General features: G+C 56.9%; 2 protein-coding genes across 3 annotated transcripts in view; one reads left to right on the forward strand and one right to left on the reverse strand.

Moving 5' to 3' along the window:
• Positions 1-743: 743 nt before the first annotated feature.
• ACSF2 (acyl-CoA synthetase family member 2) overlaps positions 744-15,805 on the reverse strand; it is a 44,046-nt gene continuing 28,984 nt past the window's right edge. For both annotated transcript variants that reach the window (XM_008997378.6, XM_008997379.5), the window contains 15 exons: positions 13,994-14,189; positions 13,503-13,631; positions 13,185-13,238; positions 12,606-12,724; positions 12,325-12,490; positions 11,647-11,742; positions 11,348-11,505; positions 10,993-11,084; positions 10,608-10,684; positions 4,201-4,308; positions 2,776-2,927; positions 1,587-1,728; positions 1,389-1,499; positions 1,126-1,194; positions 744-893 (listed from right to left, as the gene is read on the reverse strand). In XM_008997378.6, the coding sequence (XP_008995626.3) occupies positions 843-893; positions 1,126-1,194; positions 1,389-1,499; positions 1,587-1,728; positions 2,776-2,927; positions 4,201-4,308; positions 10,608-10,684; positions 10,993-11,084; positions 11,348-11,505; positions 11,647-11,742; positions 12,325-12,490; positions 12,606-12,724; positions 13,185-13,238; positions 13,503-13,631; positions 13,994-14,189 (1,720 nt within the window). In that variant the 3' untranslated portion in view covers positions 744-842. The remainder of the gene's footprint in view (positions 894-1,125; positions 1,195-1,388; positions 1,500-1,586; positions 1,729-2,775; positions 2,928-4,200; positions 4,309-10,607; positions 10,685-10,992; positions 11,085-11,347; positions 11,506-11,646; positions 11,743-12,324; positions 12,491-12,605; positions 12,725-13,184; positions 13,239-13,502; positions 13,632-13,993; positions 14,190-15,805) is intronic.
• Positions 6,446-10,404, forward strand: CHAD (chondroadherin). The gene is made up of 4 exons (XM_002748436.7): positions 6,446-7,286; positions 9,048-9,211; positions 9,469-9,614; positions 9,861-10,404. The coding sequence occupies exons 1-3, from the start codon at positions 6,513-6,515 to the stop codon at positions 9,608-9,610; spliced, it is 1,080 nt and encodes a 359-aa protein (XP_002748482.3). The 5' UTR covers positions 6,446-6,512; the 3' UTR covers positions 9,611-9,614; positions 9,861-10,404.

The following is a 15,805-nucleotide window of genomic DNA, read 5'->3' on the forward strand; positions in this document are numbered from 1 at the left end:
AAAAATACAAAAAATTAGCTGGGCACTGTGGTGCATGCCTGTAGTCCCAGCTACTTGGGAGGCTGAGGCAGGAGAATTGCTTGAACCCAGGAAGTGGAGGTTGCGGTGAGCTGAGATCACGCCATTGCACTCCAGCCTGGGTAACAAGAGTGAAACTCCGTCTCAAAAAAAAACAAAAACAAAAACAAGAATACTTCTTGTTAATCTGGCAACAATGTGAAGAACAATTAAATTAGAGTAGCTTAAAAATAAAACATTGAGGCCCAGATGAAGTGGCTCATGCCTGTAATCCCAGCACTTTGGGAGGCTGAAGCAGGTGGATCGCTTGAGGTCAGGAGTTTGAAACCAGCCTGGCCAACATGGTGAAACCTCACCTCTACTAAAAATACAAAAATTAGTTGGTGGTGGTGGGTACCTGTAATCCTAGCTACTTGGGAGGCTGTGGCCGGAGAATCACTTGAATCTGGGAGGCAGAGGTTGCAGCGAGCTGAGATCACACTACTACACTCCAGCCTGGGTGACAGAGCAAGACTCCATCTCAAATTAAAAAAAAAAGGATTGGTATCTCAAAGGAATACCAAAGGTCGGGGTTAAATGTTAAATTAAGTAGATAAACCACATCAAGGTGCTCTGCACTCTCGATGACAAGGAATAGGAGGTCTGAAAGTGCTGGTTTCCCTTCAGTGTCTTCTCTTCTCCATCCCATAGTAGCTGCCAAGAGAGCCCACCAGCAGGAGGCCAAAGAAAACAGAAGCTCTTTATGTCAAATCACAAGGACAGACAAGGGGAGTGTGGGGGATGGACAGGAGGAGGGCCTGGGTGGATCCTGCCTCCCTCTTTCTTCACAGATTTAGATGTCGCTCCATCTGCTCTCGAAGTTTGAATTTCTGGACCTAGAAGAAAGGAAAAGGAGTTAAGGTGACCAGCTATCTTGGGTTGCCCAAGACTGAGGGGCTTCTCCAGTCTTAGTACCAAAACAGGACAAGTCCTGAGGCAAACCAGAATTAGGTGACTTGGTCACCCTACTGCCAGCCTCTCCATATCCACTGCTGAAGGAAACGGAGGTGGGGCCCGTCGGCCCCCAGAGCCCAGGCTGCCCTTCCCAGTCTCCTCCACCTTACGCACCTTTCCTGAAACGGTGAGGGGGTAGTCTGTGACAAACACGATGTAGCGCGGAATCTTGAAGTGAGAGATCTGTGGACCAGAGGCAGGGAGGGCGGGCATGAGGCTGGGCAAGCTCACAGGGCTGCGGGAAGGGGACCAGGGGCTCGCCTGGCTGGGAGTCAGCTTCGTTAAGGGAGGAGCAGCCCCCGCCCTGGGCTGGTTGGTAGAGGAGGGGATGGGCAAAGAACCCAGCAGCATCAGCTTGGTTGGGAGGAGGCTCCCACCTTCCCTTTGCAGAAAGCTTTGATCTCCTCTGGCGTGGTCTTCTCCCCGTTCTTCAGCCGAATGCAGGCACAAATCTCTTCTCCCATCCGATAATCCTTCACTCCCACCACCTTCCAGGGCCAGGGAAAAATATCAGACATCATCGTGTTCATGTGTGTTCCCTGTTTCTGGGGACTCCCCTGGGCCAGGTACCTCACCTGCACTTCCTGCACCTTCGGGTGTGTGTGGAAGAAGTCCTCGAGCTCCACAGGGTAGATGTTCTCGCCGCCCCGGATTATCATATCCTTAGAGCGGCCCACGATCTTGCAGAAGCCCTGTTCATCCATCATGGCTATATCTCTGTAAAGAAAGCCCAGGGGTGACCTGTCACCTCTGCCTTGTTCACTCACAGGCTCGCTCACTCGTGAAAGTGACTTCTACTGCTCTAGACTCTGGGAGACATAGCAGAAACAAGACACAACCTCTGGATAATAGTCTAGTAAAGGGAGGGAAGGCAGAAAAAAACCAGCCAATACCTATAACATATTCTCTCTCTCAATGTATCCGTACATATGCTTTTCACAGCTGGCTCCTTTCTGGGTCTCAGCCCAAACGTTTCCAGACGTCTTTGTCCACACATTCTAAGGGAAGCTCCCCTCCCCACCACAGCCACTTTCTCTCCTATAACCCTATTTTATTTTCTTGGTGTTTTTTTGTTTGCTTGTTTGTTTTTGAGATGGAGTCTTGCTCTGTCACCCAGGCTGGAGTGCAGTGGTGCAATCTCAGCTCACTGCAACCTCCACCTCCCAGGTTCAAGCGATTCTCCTGCCTCAGCCTCCCAAGTAGCTGGGACTACAGGTGTCAGCCACCACGCCCAGCTAATTTTTGTATTTTTAGTAGAGATAGGGTTTTGCCGTGTTGGCCATGCTGGTCTCGATCTTCTGACCTCAGGTGATCCACCGGCCTCGGCCTCCCAAAGGGCTGGAATAACAGGTGTGAGCCACTGCACCCGGCCTATTTACTTGGTGTTTATCGATGTCAGAAATCATCTCTTTTCCTCCAAAAACCAGGATCCTTCTCACCTTACTTTCCTCTGGACCTCCAGCGGCGAGAACAGTGCTAGCATATAGGGAATCTTAACAAGAATTTGCTGGGGTAACCAATGAGTGACTGAATCTGGACTCAGATTTTGCAGCTGCTGGAATAGGGCGATGACCCAGTCGCTTTCTTCCATGCTATGTATGATCATCCCTATCGTGTACGTTTTGGAAATTAAGTCTCCAGCATGTGAGGAGTCATTCTTGATACCCGCATCCTCCCTGTGCCAGGTTAATGTTCCCGGCTCAGCCTCAAGACCTCCAGCCTCCCCTTGGCAGCCAGAGCCTCCACCCCACCCTGCCTTCTCACCCTGTCCGATACCACTTGTCCTGACCCACTACTTCCTCCGTCTTCTGAGGCTCGCCCCAGTAGCCCAGCATGACGCAGTACCCTCGGATGAACAGCTCCCCCGGCGTGTTCAGCTCTGCCAGCGTCCCCGCCTCCATGTTCATGATCCGGGCCTGGGACAGGACAGCCTCATGTTGGGGCTTCCTACCCTCTTGTTTCAGGGTAGGTGGTCCTTGGAAATGGAGAGGGCTCTGCCTCCCCTCAACCCTCCCCCCCCAGGAATGAGACCCTCTGGTTCTGCCTATCCCCATCCAGAGAAGGGAGACAAAGGCTAGAGTCAACCCAATGCCAGTCAGAGACCTGAGCTGGGCATGAAAGAACAGCTGAGGCCCAGGCTGGGAGTGCTGAGGAAACAGCGGGCAGGCAGCTGCTGCAGAAAAAGAGGTCCGTGGACAGCCAGGCCAGCTGAAGAATGACAAACGGTGCAGAGGAGAAGGGAGTCTCCTCTTATTCCCCATTAAGCAGCAAATAAGCCAAAGAGGGTGTCGTTGGCAACACCATGTGAATAGAAGAGGCAGAGTCTGAAAGCCTGGTAGAGAAAAGAGCCATGGCTGCTGTGCCAAGGAAAGCTGAGCCTGTGTGCCTCAGTGTCTGCATCTGTGAAATGGGGCGAATGATGCCTGCCCATTTCCCTTCCAGGTGGGCATCCTAGTGAGAGTGGCAGTGCAGCTGTAGGACACATGGGAGGGGGCTCACATCTGCACTCACTCCCTGTGTGCAGGACTGCTCTGGCGGGAGGGCAGGGCAGATTCACACCAGGACAGTGGCCAGGCCCAGGGGAAGCAGCTGCTTGCACACAGGGGCAGCGATCCCCCAGGGTGGGGAGCAGAAGCACAAGGGAAATCAGGAGCTGGCTGGCAAGGCCCAGTGCTGGAGCAGGAGAGGAGGCATGGCTGGGTGTTTGAGATTGAGATGCACTCTGGGCAGTCTTTGAGGGGCAAAGGGACCCCCAGAGGATAGGCTGCTTGAGAAATGGAGTGTTTACGCCAAGCAAGAAGAGGAACTCTGCTAAAGTGAGAGGCGGGGACCACTGGAGGAAAAGAAGCTGTGTAGGAAAAATCTCTGTGCTCTGGCTCCTCTTTGAGGCTACCCTGGCTGCCCTGAAACAGACAGTGGGCTTGGCAAAAACACACCTCAGACAGGAAGGGAGGCTGTGGGGAGGTTCAGCTGGCAGCCACTCATGGCCACTGTTCCAGCTCTTCCCCTTTCATGCTTAGCCCACAGAGAGTGCTCTGGGCCAGGCCTAGCAAGCCCCTGCGGCTGGGGGCTCTCAGCATCCTAAGTGAGCCATTTGGCTCTCTCACTGAAAGGAACAGATGTCCCAGCTGGGTGCACCCCAGGTGGGTGTTGGGAGGTGGGGCTTGGGGGTCTTGGTGAGGGGCTCACCTCTGTGTGAGGCATAACTCTGCCCACGCTTTCTGCCTTCTGCTCCACAGTGTCCTCGGGGAAGCTCATGAATGTCACGGGACTGTTCTCTGTGGTTCCATAAGCACTCTAGAGGGTGCAGAAAGGGTGTTTGGAGAGGGCTCAGAGCCTGCAGAGGGATTGGGTGAGCTACCTGGGGAAATGAGGAGGAATTCATAAAGGAAAAGGGGAAGTGGAGGGCAGCCAAATGGTGGAAACAGAGATGTCGTTGGTAGGGGTCTGGGGTCAGGAGGCACTGGGAGTGAGCAGCCTAGGTCTCTGCAGGGCCCCAGATTTGAAAGAAAACTGAGTGCAGGGACATACCATTCTCTTCCAGCTGGGGGTCACTCAGTGCCCCATTTCCCTGGAGCAGCCACCTGTCTGTGCCTGTGGCTCCAGTATTACCAAGACCCCACACTTCTCTCCCCATCCTCTGGCTGCCTTAACCCCACCTTCCTGATTTCAGACCACATCCTCTGCCCCTCCCCTTCAAGCCGAAGGCCCCAAAAGCTTGATGAGAAAGCCAGCCTGCCTTGGCCCAGCTAGGAGTGGCACAGACACAACCTCACCCCTGCATCCCGAAAACCCTGAACAAGTGCCTGGCCCTGGGGCAGGCGTCTCCCAGGCTCTGGAGAGTTTCCCATGAATTCATTTCTGTCAAAATAAAAAACAACCGAAGCAGTGATTTTAAAAGCCAGTGGCATCCTCCCCCTGCTCCCCATTTCCAGTGGTTGGAAACCCTGAGTGACAGGAAAACTGGAAGCCAGCCTTGGAGAAGCCTAAGTACCACCAAAGAATGTTCTAGGCCAAGTATGACCCGCCTATCCTAGAGGTAAGGGGCAGAGAGGTTTGGGAAAACGGCAGGCCTTGGAAACCAGGCCCCAACACAAGGGTATGGGGTAAGGGGAGAGAGGCCAGCTACCCCATATCTTAGGTCCCCTTCAATCTATGGTCACCAGATCTCAGCATCCTCCTCCCCGCACCAAGCTTCCCCCATATCAGCTGGTCTGGCTCTGGCACAGCTGGGGTTTGGTTCAATGTGGGGTCTGGTTTCTCCCTCCGCCCCTCATTGCAGACAATACCCTGTGCCAGGCAGCCTGGAGCTCACCCTGGGGCCAGAGCTGTGACCCTGCCTGCTCACCCTCCCCTTTCCACAGGAATCCGGACATCGTGGCTGGCAAGTGGGCACAGAGAAATCTGGCGGGCTGGGGCGAGACTGCCCACAGAACTTAGGGTCTGGCAGCCTGAGCTATCCAGGGCTGGTCCCTCGACCTGCCTCCCCCTTCCTCCCCACGAAACCGTCCTTGCAGTCCTGAGGCCACTGCCCGAATGTGGCCTCTGCCAAGTACACCTCGGCGCCACTCAGCCGCCACCCTGAGACCCCTCAGGGTGGGGTTCTGACCACTGGGGTTGGGGATGAGGGATGGGGATATTTCGAGGCGATGAAGGAGGGGGATGGCACGACTGTGCTTGGGGCCTGTGGTCTCCAGGTGTGTTTGTCATTCCCGTGGGCCACCCTCCTCCACTTCCCACTTTTCTGCTTAGCCTTCAGCAGTGGAAAAGGGGGATGGGTGGCGCAGAGGACAGAAACGCAAACGGGGTTGGGAGAGAGGGGCCGGGGCGCACCCGAGGGTGTAGAAGGAGTTCGCAGCGTCTCCCCAGGGCCAGCTTTGGCGCGTCCAGCCCGAAGGGGGAGCCCGACGCTGGGGCGGCTCTCACGCTTGGCCGGCGCCGCACAAGCGCCCCATTAAAACGCCGCCAGCTGGCCCACCGCGGGGAGACGCGTCCGGCTGTCCGGCTCCGCTTCCTCCCGCCTGGCGTCCAGGGCACCCGGCCGAGCGCGTGTGGATGGCGTGGCGTGGAGGCTCAAACTTGAGCAAACAAATATGTTCAGGGAACGCCTCCCTCTCTCCGATGTAAACTCGGGGCTACAATCAGACCCATTCCCCCTTCCCAGAAAAGCCCCGGAAAGGCGGTAGGGAGAGGAGCAGCATAGGAGAGTAGGGGACTGGAGCCAGGGTTCGGGGGACACCGTCCCAGTCCCGGAGGAACGGTCGCCGGCTGGGGGACGGGCCCCGCCCCGCCCCCCTCCCCGTGGAGGGCGGGGGCGCATCTCTGGGCGCGAGGGAGTTAAGCCCAGTGGCCTCGATGCTCCACGTAGGAGCTGGCTCGGCTGCCGGCTGCGGTCAGGGCCACCGTATAAAGAGGGCGGCAGACCCGAGTGCCCAGGACTCGCCGCTGCCCGCGCCCTGCCGCTGCTGCTGCCCCCAGCCCCGGCCCCAGGCGCCCCGGCCATGGTCCGCCCAACGCTCTTGCTCAGCCTCGGCCTTCTGGCCGGTCTGCTGCCGGCGCTGGCCGCCTGCCCCCAGAACTGCCACTGCCACGGCGACCTGCAGCACGTCATCTGCGACAAGGTGGGGCTGCAGAAAATCCCTAAGGTGTCAGAAAAGACCAAGCTGCTCAACCTACAGCGCAACAACTTCCCGGTGCTGGCTGCCAATTCGTTTAGGGCCATGCCGAACCTCGTGTCGCTGCACCTGCAGCATTGCCAGATCCGCGAGGTGGCCGCCGGTGCCTTCCGCGGCCTCAAGCAGCTCATCTACCTGTACCTGTCCCATAACGACATCCGCGTGCTGCGCGCGGGCGCCTTCGACGACCTGACCGAGCTGACCTACCTCTACCTGGACCACAACAAGGTCACCGAGCTGCCCCGGGGGCTGCTCTCCCCGCTGGTCAACCTCTTCATCTTGCAGCTCAACAACAACAAGATCCGAGAGCTGCGCGCAGGCGCCTTCCAGGGCGCCAAGGACCTGCGCTGGCTCTACCTGTCTGAAAACGCGCTTAGCTCCCTGCAGCCTGGGGCCCTGGACGATGTGGAGAACCTCGCCAAATTCCACGTGGACAGGAATCAACTGTCCAGCTACCCGTCCGCTGCCCTGAGCAAGCTACGGGTCGTGGAGGAACTGAAGCTGTCCCACAACCCACTGAAAAGCATCCCTGACAATGCCTTCCAGTCCTTCGGCAGATACCTGGAGACCCTCTGGCTGGATAACACCAACCTGGAGAAGGTGAGCTTCTGGCTGCAGGGCTCTGCCCTGGTTCCTTCTTCCTTTCCTGGAGGCCCCAGGAGCCAGGGCCACAGCTGGCACCATCCCTTGTCCCCAGGTTCCCTGTCCCTCTGGCTATCTCCAAGGCAAGCAGCTCTGCCACCTCACTTCATCACCTTGTCACATCCTTATCCTAATCCCTGTCCTGCTGTCAGTCTCACCACCACCCTCCTAGGATTCCTACATATGAAAGGAGTGGGGCTGCCCTGGCCCCACAAATACCCCCCAGGGCCATCACCAGTGCTCCCAAACTCCCCACCTTGAGCAGCAGCCACCTCCACCCCTCCTCTGCTGTGTTTCCTGTCTCCAGTAAACCTACCATCCCATAAAGGAAGGTTTGTTTATTGAGGAGCCTTCCAGAGGAGCTGGGCAGATCTGGCCCACAAAGAGACCCTGTTCCTGGTGGGGGCTGTGCATGTGTGCTAAGGTGGAGTGTGGGGCTGGGGAGTGAGGGGAAGCAAATGCTTGAGGAAGACATTCTCCATGCCCCACAGAGGCCTGGGTGGATGGCCCTGCCCAGTCCACATCCACACAATCCACTGCCTTCTCAGGTCCACTTCAATTGAGCAGGCATGGGACCAAGGGCTCCTCCAGGCTGCAAGCATGGTGCCCATGGGGTCCATGAAGGCGGAAAGCAAGACCACCATTGTCAACCATTGGCACAAGACCCCAGGTGTCTCCCCACAGGGAGGGCTGGCGTGCCTCACTGTCTCCAGACTGCTGACTGCCCGTTGCCCTCCCCTGTCACCAGATCCATCTCCCGTCTGTATCCTCACTGGTTCCTTTCTCCCCTGGGGTGCCCAGGGTCTGGCCAGGTGGGGCTACCTGGAACCAGAGCAGAATCCCTTCTCTGAGACTGGAAAAGTCACCCTGGTTACAGGGGCTTCAGCCAGGAGGTTTGCGGGGGGACCAATAAGGCAGAGGACAGGCTGGTTACTGGAGACTTTCATACCTCAATGTGGACCACAGGAGAGGAGGACAGGGGCATGGAGATGCAGGCAGAGTCCTACCTGGGCAGCAGCCAACCTTTGTCTAGGTGGATGGAGCCTGCTCAAGCCTGCCCTTCTCCAGCCCTGCCTCTCTCCAGCTGAAGTTGGAGTCCCCTGTGGCCCACCAGTGCCAGAGTGGTCTTTCAGTGGTCAGCAGAGCAGCAAATCAGGGGCTGGTTTGGGCCAGACAGGAATTGTGGCGCCAGGGCAAAGATGTGGGCACCAATAGAACATTTCCTCTGGAGCCGTCCAACCTTGCCAAAGGCTCTACCAAGGTGGCTTCACAAATAGTGTCTGGCTGGAAGTGGGGGCACAGTGAGGACAGCGCTGGGGGATGTCCCGGGACTCTGGGGCTGTGGGAAGCCTGGGCCCACTGCCCATTCCACTAAGCACAGATTGAGTTCACCGTGTACCAGTTTGGGCTGCTGCACAGTCCCAGTGTTTGTGCAGGGATTGTGGTGCCAGTGGGAGAGGAGCTGGGTGTGGTCCTGTGGCTACTGTTTACCCACTGCTGTGACCCTGGGCAAAGGACAGCACTTTTTCCATTTCTCGATTTGCATATTAGAAATAACACCACGTGTCTCAAAGGGGGTTGTGTAGATTGGATCATCTGAGACCACTTGGTCACACTGTTTTGAAAACTGGGCAACTCCTCAAGGTGCTGTGGCTCATTCCAGGGAAGGACACTGCCCCTCTGGCACTGGGGTGCTCACTCAACCATCTTGCTCCCCAGTTCTCGGATGGTGCCTTCCTGGGTGTGACCACGCTGAAACACGTCCATTTGGAGAACAACCGCCTGAACCAGCTGCCCTCCAACTTCCCCTTCGACAGCCTGGAGACCCTCACGCTCACCAGCAACCCCTGGAAGTGTACCTGCCAGCTCCGGGGTCTTCGGCGGTGAGAACACCCCCATGACACTCCCAGAGCCCACCACTAAGCACTTAGCCCTGCGCTAAGGCATGTGGGACATGCATCCTAGGTCTGCTACCTAATAGGCATGGGACCCTGGGAGCCTCAGTTTCCCCATTTGTAAAATGAAGATGACAGCTTCAGACTATCCTGCAGCCAAGTCAGTCCTGGCCCCATAGCTCACTGCCCTTCCCCCCAGCACTCCCACCATCTCCCCCAGCCCCAGCAAGTTTCTGTCTCTCCAGGTGGCTGGAAGCCAAGGCCTCCCGCCCAGATGCCACCTGTGCCTCTCCTGCCAAGTTCAAGGGTCAGCACATCCGTGACACGGACGCCTTCCGCAACTGCAAGTTCCCCACTAAGAGGTCCAAGAAAGCTGGCCGCCATTAAACAGGTGGGGCTGGGTAAACAGGTCCCCCACGTTCCTCTTTGGCAATTCCAGCAAGTGAGCTGGTATCTTCCAGGATACTCCCTCCCCCTGGAGGAGCAGGCAGACCCTCCATTTTTAGAGAGAGAGGAGGAGAGGACTGGGACCCCTTTTGAAGGGAGGAAAAGGTCCTGCCCAGGACCCCCACCATTTCCTCCAAGCATCATCTGGGTTGTTGGATGGAGTGATGAGTCAATCCTTACCTCCTTGCAGGTCCTGACCCAGCCAGTCCTGGTGACTGGCCTCTGCCTTCCACCGGAGAGACTACTGACCACCCACCTCCACTCCTACCTTCTCCGCACAGCCTCTGCTGATGCACAGAGCTGCCCACACCTAGACACGTCCTGGCAGGGGGCCTCAGGCACTCCACTACCAACCCAGCTCCACTCAGCTGTGTCCTGGGGAGGAGGAAGGCTGAGCCCCTCCTCAACTTCATGCCTTCCCCACCCTCCAGCTCCTCTCAGAGAAGCTGTTGCTGAGAGCCCCCAAGTCAATAAGAACCAGAATGGGTTGGTCATCAGGATGGCTACCCTTCCAGAATCATCCTTCCTCTGTTCCTCTTTCCCAGCCACATGGAACAATAATCAGACCCTTGCCCTACCCCTTGCTTCCAGAAAGGGTTTTAAGCCCATGCCCCAACTCCGCCAGCCCCCACCTGCCAGGACACTCTAGCAGGACATTGGTGCTTTGCTGCCCATCCGCCCATGCTGCAATTTCTTCCTCAGATTTCTATAAATATAAATGTATGTATGTATGATATTTACTCCCCTGCCACCTTACTCCTTCATCTGCCAGGTGCTAATGAGGTCAGACTGTCTTTTCTCACATCTGCTTTCTGGAAGGAGGGCTTGCTGACAGGGTCTCCTTGGAACATCTGGTCTGGGCTCATCCCCATGTCTGCCAATCTGTTGTCACCCCAGGCCTGGCCTGCCCCCAGCCTGGGCCCCGGTCACCACTCACCACCAGCTCCTTCATATTTATCTTGTCTATGATGGCTCGGATGAGTTCTGGAGGTGCAGGGGACCCAGCGATCACACCTGAATCAGAGAGAGGGCTGACCCAGCTCCCCACTTCTCCAAGCCCTGTGGAGTCCTCTTGCTTACAGCTCACTCAAGGGAGGAACATTCCCTCTTCTCCCCTGACCCTGAGCGTTTCCCACACCTGGCAAGTTGGCCATGGGCTGATGTCCAGGGACACTGGGGATCTCCCTCCCTCCCACCCATATTTTATAGTGTCCTTCCTGCCCCCTAAATAAAAGGCTGGGAGCATATCTAAGTCACCCAGGCCATTACTGTGGGGGAAGCAGCCCCCTCCCCACACCTGGCTGCCCTTGGCCCCACCCCACCTCCATACACGGTCGAGATGTCATAACTGGAGAAGTTTGGCTGGTTCAGAATGTCCACGAACATCGTGGGGGTACCATACAAGAAGCAGCCTCTGTATAGGAGGAGTTCTCGAAATTAGGCTTTGGAAGTGGAAAGGAACTCCCTCTTCTCACCCACCCCACCATGAACCTGCAGCAAGAGAACAGGCAGGAGAAGCTCCTGAGGCAGGAACTGGTCCTCTCCTGAGGGACCTCCTCTACTGTCCCCATCCCCAGTCTCCTGGCTGGAGGGAGCAGGCAGCTTAGAAGGGTATCAGGGCCCAGGAATGAGGAACAAGAGGGTTTTATCAGCCCACAAACCACCACCAATGCCCACCTCTCTGTGCTGATGGCCTCCAGTGCCTTCTTGCCATTGAAGATGGGAGAGGACAGGATGAGGGTGGCACCATACATCAGACAAACCATTGTGCCTCCCACGGATCCCAGGCAATGGTACAGGGGGCTGGGAAGGACCATCCGCAAATTCTCTGGCGTCTGATGATGGAGACAGGAGGCTGGGTCTGTCTTGGAGCCAGAAGCCAGTTCCTCTAGCTGGCGAGGGGAGCCCAGCCAGCCCGCCACCCCTGCCTGAGCCGCCCTTCCTGCAGCCTTGCCCCAGGCCTAGTGTCGCCTCACCTTCTCATGCAGTTTCAGGCGTTCGCCTATCAAGCTGGAGTTGTTGACAATGTTGTAATGGGAGAGGGTGGCCCCCTTGGGGCTGCCTGTTGTCCCCTGACAAGGCAAGTGGGGGACAGCTTGGCCTCCTTCTCATCTCCTTCCCACCCTGGGCCACTGCCTTGAAGGGCACTGGACCGGGAATCAGGAGACAGGGATTTTTGCCCCAGATCCATCTGTTCATTCAGTCTATTTGCAAAAGGTCTACCGTGATGCCAGGTGTCAGGGTCCAGCAATACAGAAGATAAGGTCTCTGTTCTCATGCCACTTATATGGCCCAGAGAACTCTGCCACCTACTAGCTGGCTTGGGCAAATTCCCTCTCTGGGCCTCTGATTCCCCATCAGCTAAATGAGGGGCAGCCTCTACCCAGCTCTAACCTGTGTAGGTTCATTGAATCTGCCACTGCACCGGGAACAAGAGGGCTGGAGTGGAGCGGGCAGGGGGCCGAGGGAGGGAATGCGACAAGGACACCAGGTGCTGATATTTTCCAGGGCAGAGAGGACAGGTGAAGGCCAGTCCCAGGAAAGAATGCCTGCTCTTCTGACCTCCTCTGCTGTCTCCCCGTCTCCAGGGAAGTGTCACAGGGGCAGGGGGCATGTGTCAGCCTGGGCTTGAGGCCTGGAGACCTCTGCCCTACCGAAGTGAACTGGATGTTGATGGGGTCATGGCAGGACAGGAACTGCTGGGTGTACTGGAGCTGGTCCAGATGCTGCTGTGTGCTGCCAGCCGCCACCACTTCGTCCAGGAGCAGGGTCCCCGGCAAAGGGGCATCCACCGAGATGGCTATGGTCAGATCTGGGAGCCTGGGGGTGGGCAGGAGGGTGAGAGGCAGGGGCTGAGGGATGGGGAGGGTGGCCAGAAAGTGAAGGAATCAGCGATGCTGAATGATGCACCCCCATTAACCCAGGACACACTCACCTCTGGCTCTTCAAGGCCCCTGGCTGGGCATTCTCCACCTCTGGACAGATCTGCTTCAGGATGTTGTAATATTGCTGGGTCTTGAATTGCTTGGGGAACACAAGGGCCTTGCAGCCCACCTGTGGAAAGGGAGTCCCCCACCTGCAGTCAACAGGGAGCCCCAGACTAGGGCTCTGGGGGAGTCCTCCCTAATCAGCTGCTCTCATGCAGATGCACCTGCATCTGATACACACACCTCCAGCATACTCACAGGCACCACACCCCATGACCAATACGCACACGTACCAGCCCCAAGACACACACACCACGTCCTGAGACACATGCATCACGTACGAGGACACACACACACCTGCCCTGACACACGTGTGCCACTGCACACTCACGCCAAGCTTGTGTCTGACCAACCACCCTCCATGGAGTTGGGGCCACCTTCCAACCACACATGGCCTAAGGAAGGACACTCTGCCTGTCACCCACCCATGCACGCCCTCGCTCACACCATCAGACTCTGACAAGCAGAGTCTATGCAGCCCCGTGTGCCAGGCCCTAGCCGGGCCCTCCATGACAAATGAGCTGTACCTTCTTGAGGACATACTCCAGTTCCATAGCCTGGTAGGCTGGGTTCACAGACACCTGGAGGAAGCAGTGAGGGCATGTCAGTATTTTGGGCAGACCCTGCCCTCCTGTAGCCCTCCACCCCCAGGAGGCATAGACTCTATACCTCCCTGGCCCCTGGAGGCCTTCTGGGTGGATGTCCACCAATCTGGGGGAAAGCACCACTTGGTTAGAAATCAACCAGGCACTGGTGTGGTTCTGAAGCTGAGGGCCTGAGGGGCTCCCCTTGAGTGATGTTCCCCCACAACACACACCCAGCTGTGCAGGCAAGCCCCTCCTCACCAGAATGATGCCCGCATGGGCAGTGGCCAACTGCATGAGCACCCATGCATAGGAGTTGGGTCCCCACATGCCCAGCCGGTCACCCTTGCAGAGGCCAATGCTCAGGAGGCCAGAAGCAGCTTTGTCCACCTGGCGTAAAAGATGGGGTACAAGGGGTGAGATGGGGGCAAGCAGGAAGGGGTCCTCAGCTCCTACCCTCAGCCCTTTGCCCAGGGGTTATCATCACAATCACTGGGAACAAAGGGATGGCAGATTCCCAGCCTCAGTGGGTCTGCCCTGGAGCCTGCATAGGTAGCAAGTGCCCCAGGAGTTGCTGATTCGTTGGGCCCCTGTGCCTTAGTCCCATCCCCTTCTCCTGCCATCCCTTTGGGTTCTCCAGCAGCCCCAGCACATTGCCCCATAGCCAGGTGCCCATGTTCCTGGTTCTGCCCAGCCAGGGCAGTTTGGGAGCTAGCACCTGCCCACTTTGTGGTTTCCAGGTCAGGACCCACCTCCTCCTTGAGCTGGGCAAAGGTCAACCTGACGTTTTCATGGAGGACGACCAAGGCCTCTCGTTCTGGGACCCTCTGTGCTGTGGCCTCCAGGCACTGGCCCACAGTCTTGCTGGTAAGACGGTTTTTGATGCACCCCTGAATGTAGCTGAGGCCTCCGATGGGCAGGGGGACCATGTGATCCACCTCTCTGGAACTGTGGGGAGAGGAGCTATGGGTTTGACTGTCCCATATCAGCCTCCCTGGAACCAAGGACATGGCACACCCAGCCAAGCCAGGGGGTAGGCTGCTGACAATGTGTCAGAGACCACTAGGTTTTCTCCAGATCTTCTTGTAAGCCTAAAATCCCCCAGACCTGTTTCCCAACCTCAAGCCTAATCCCAAGGCAGAACGACAGGGACATGGTTACAACAAGCTGGGGCAAAGGGCCCTCCTTCACCTTCCAGGGAAAGATGAGATGCTCCAGGGAAGGCTGGGAAAGCCTGCCTGCACAGACAGACAGGTCTTAAAAAGTGCAACCACGCCTTTGCCCCCAGCCCCCGCCTCCTAGAAAATAAACAGGTCACTGGGGTCCTTCCTGAGGAACCAGTGAAGCCACGGCTGGACCCAGTGCTGGAATCCATGGCCTTAGGATTTTAGGCTCCCTGGTGGGCCATTTTTTTCTCCTCTGGGCCTGAAAGCCAAAGAGAATAGGAAAGGAATTAAGCAGAGGGTGGATGGAGGCCCTAAGAGAGGCAGCTGGGAGGCCCCGGTTATTTCTCAGGCCTGTAGGTGCCCAGTGCCCAGTATTGCAAGATCCTGGACACCTGCAGATGAATAAGAAAGCCCCTAGATGCCAAATGGCACCTGGGCTCCAGTTCCCACTCTCAGATCACAAAGCAGGCAGTTTCTGTCTCCAGGGAATTAAGCTGGCCAGCCGAAAGCAACCCATGAAGGCAAAGGGGCCGACGTCAGACAAGCAAGGGGCACTGAGCCTGAGAGTACTGAGCTGGGGATGTCAAGTGAGGAAGCAGCCAGCTCGGGACCTAGCTCGGGTTCTAGTCTGGGGCAGGGACTCCCCACCTCTCACCTTCGGCTGCCTATCTGTCTCAGGGCACAGGTGGAAACAGGTCTGGGCAGAGGCCTAGGCAGTCCCAGGAGTAGTAACCTACTTTTCACTTTTCTCCATCGGACAGAAGTTCCTTCCAGAAACTCCCCATCTCCTCCCAGCCCTACCAGGTAAGAGGCGATCCCCAAGTGAGGGCACATCAAGCTGAAGGAGAACCTGCACTTCCATTACTGCTCCATCCAACTTCCCCACCTTTTATTAACTGTGGCATCTGAGCCGGGCGTGGTGGCTCACACCTGTAAAGTAACGCCAGCACTTTGGGAGTCTGAGGTGGATCACTTGAGCCCAGGAGTTTGAGACCAGCCTGGGCAATATAGGGAAACCCTGTCTCTATGACAAAATTTTAAAAATTAACCAGGTATGGTAGTGCATGCTTGTAGTCCCAGCTACTCCAGAGGCTGAGGTGAGAGGATCACTGGAGCCTGGGAGGCAGACGTTGCAGTGAGTCATGGATGCACCACTGCACTCCAGCCTGGGTACAGAGAGAGACCCTGTCTCACACAACAAACTAACAAAATCAAGTGGGACCTGGCAAGTTACCTGCTTATTCTTCGGCCAGAAGGGGATGAATAGACGGCCTTGCCTATTCCATAGGGGGGCCACGAGGTTCAAGTGTGAACAGGCCTGCAAAGGTGCTTTGCTCTGTAATCGACAGGCATTTTACTGTCTGCTCATGGCATTTGTTGACCATACATTCAACACAC

This window comes from Callithrix jacchus, chromosome 5 (assembly GCF_049354715.1).
Source record: "Callithrix jacchus isolate 240 chromosome 5, calJac240_pri, whole genome shotgun sequence".
NCBI classification, from domain to species: domain Eukaryota; kingdom Metazoa; phylum Chordata; class Mammalia; order Primates; family Cebidae; genus Callithrix; species Callithrix jacchus.

Excerpts from the sequence above, each read along its gene's own strand:
- CHAD (XM_002748436.7), top strand. The coding sequence starts at position 6,513 with ATGGTCCGCCCAACGCTCTTGCTCAGCCTCGGCCTTCTGGCCGGTCTG. Across the intron at positions 7,287-9,047 it reads ATAACACCAACCTGGAGAAG|TTCTCGGATGGTGCCTTCCT; the intron begins GTGAGCTTCTGG and ends CTTGCTCCCCAG. Across the intron at positions 9,212-9,468 it reads CAGCTCCGGGGTCTTCGGCG|GTGGCTGGAAGCCAAGGCCT; the intron begins GTGAGAACACCC and ends CTGTCTCTCCAG.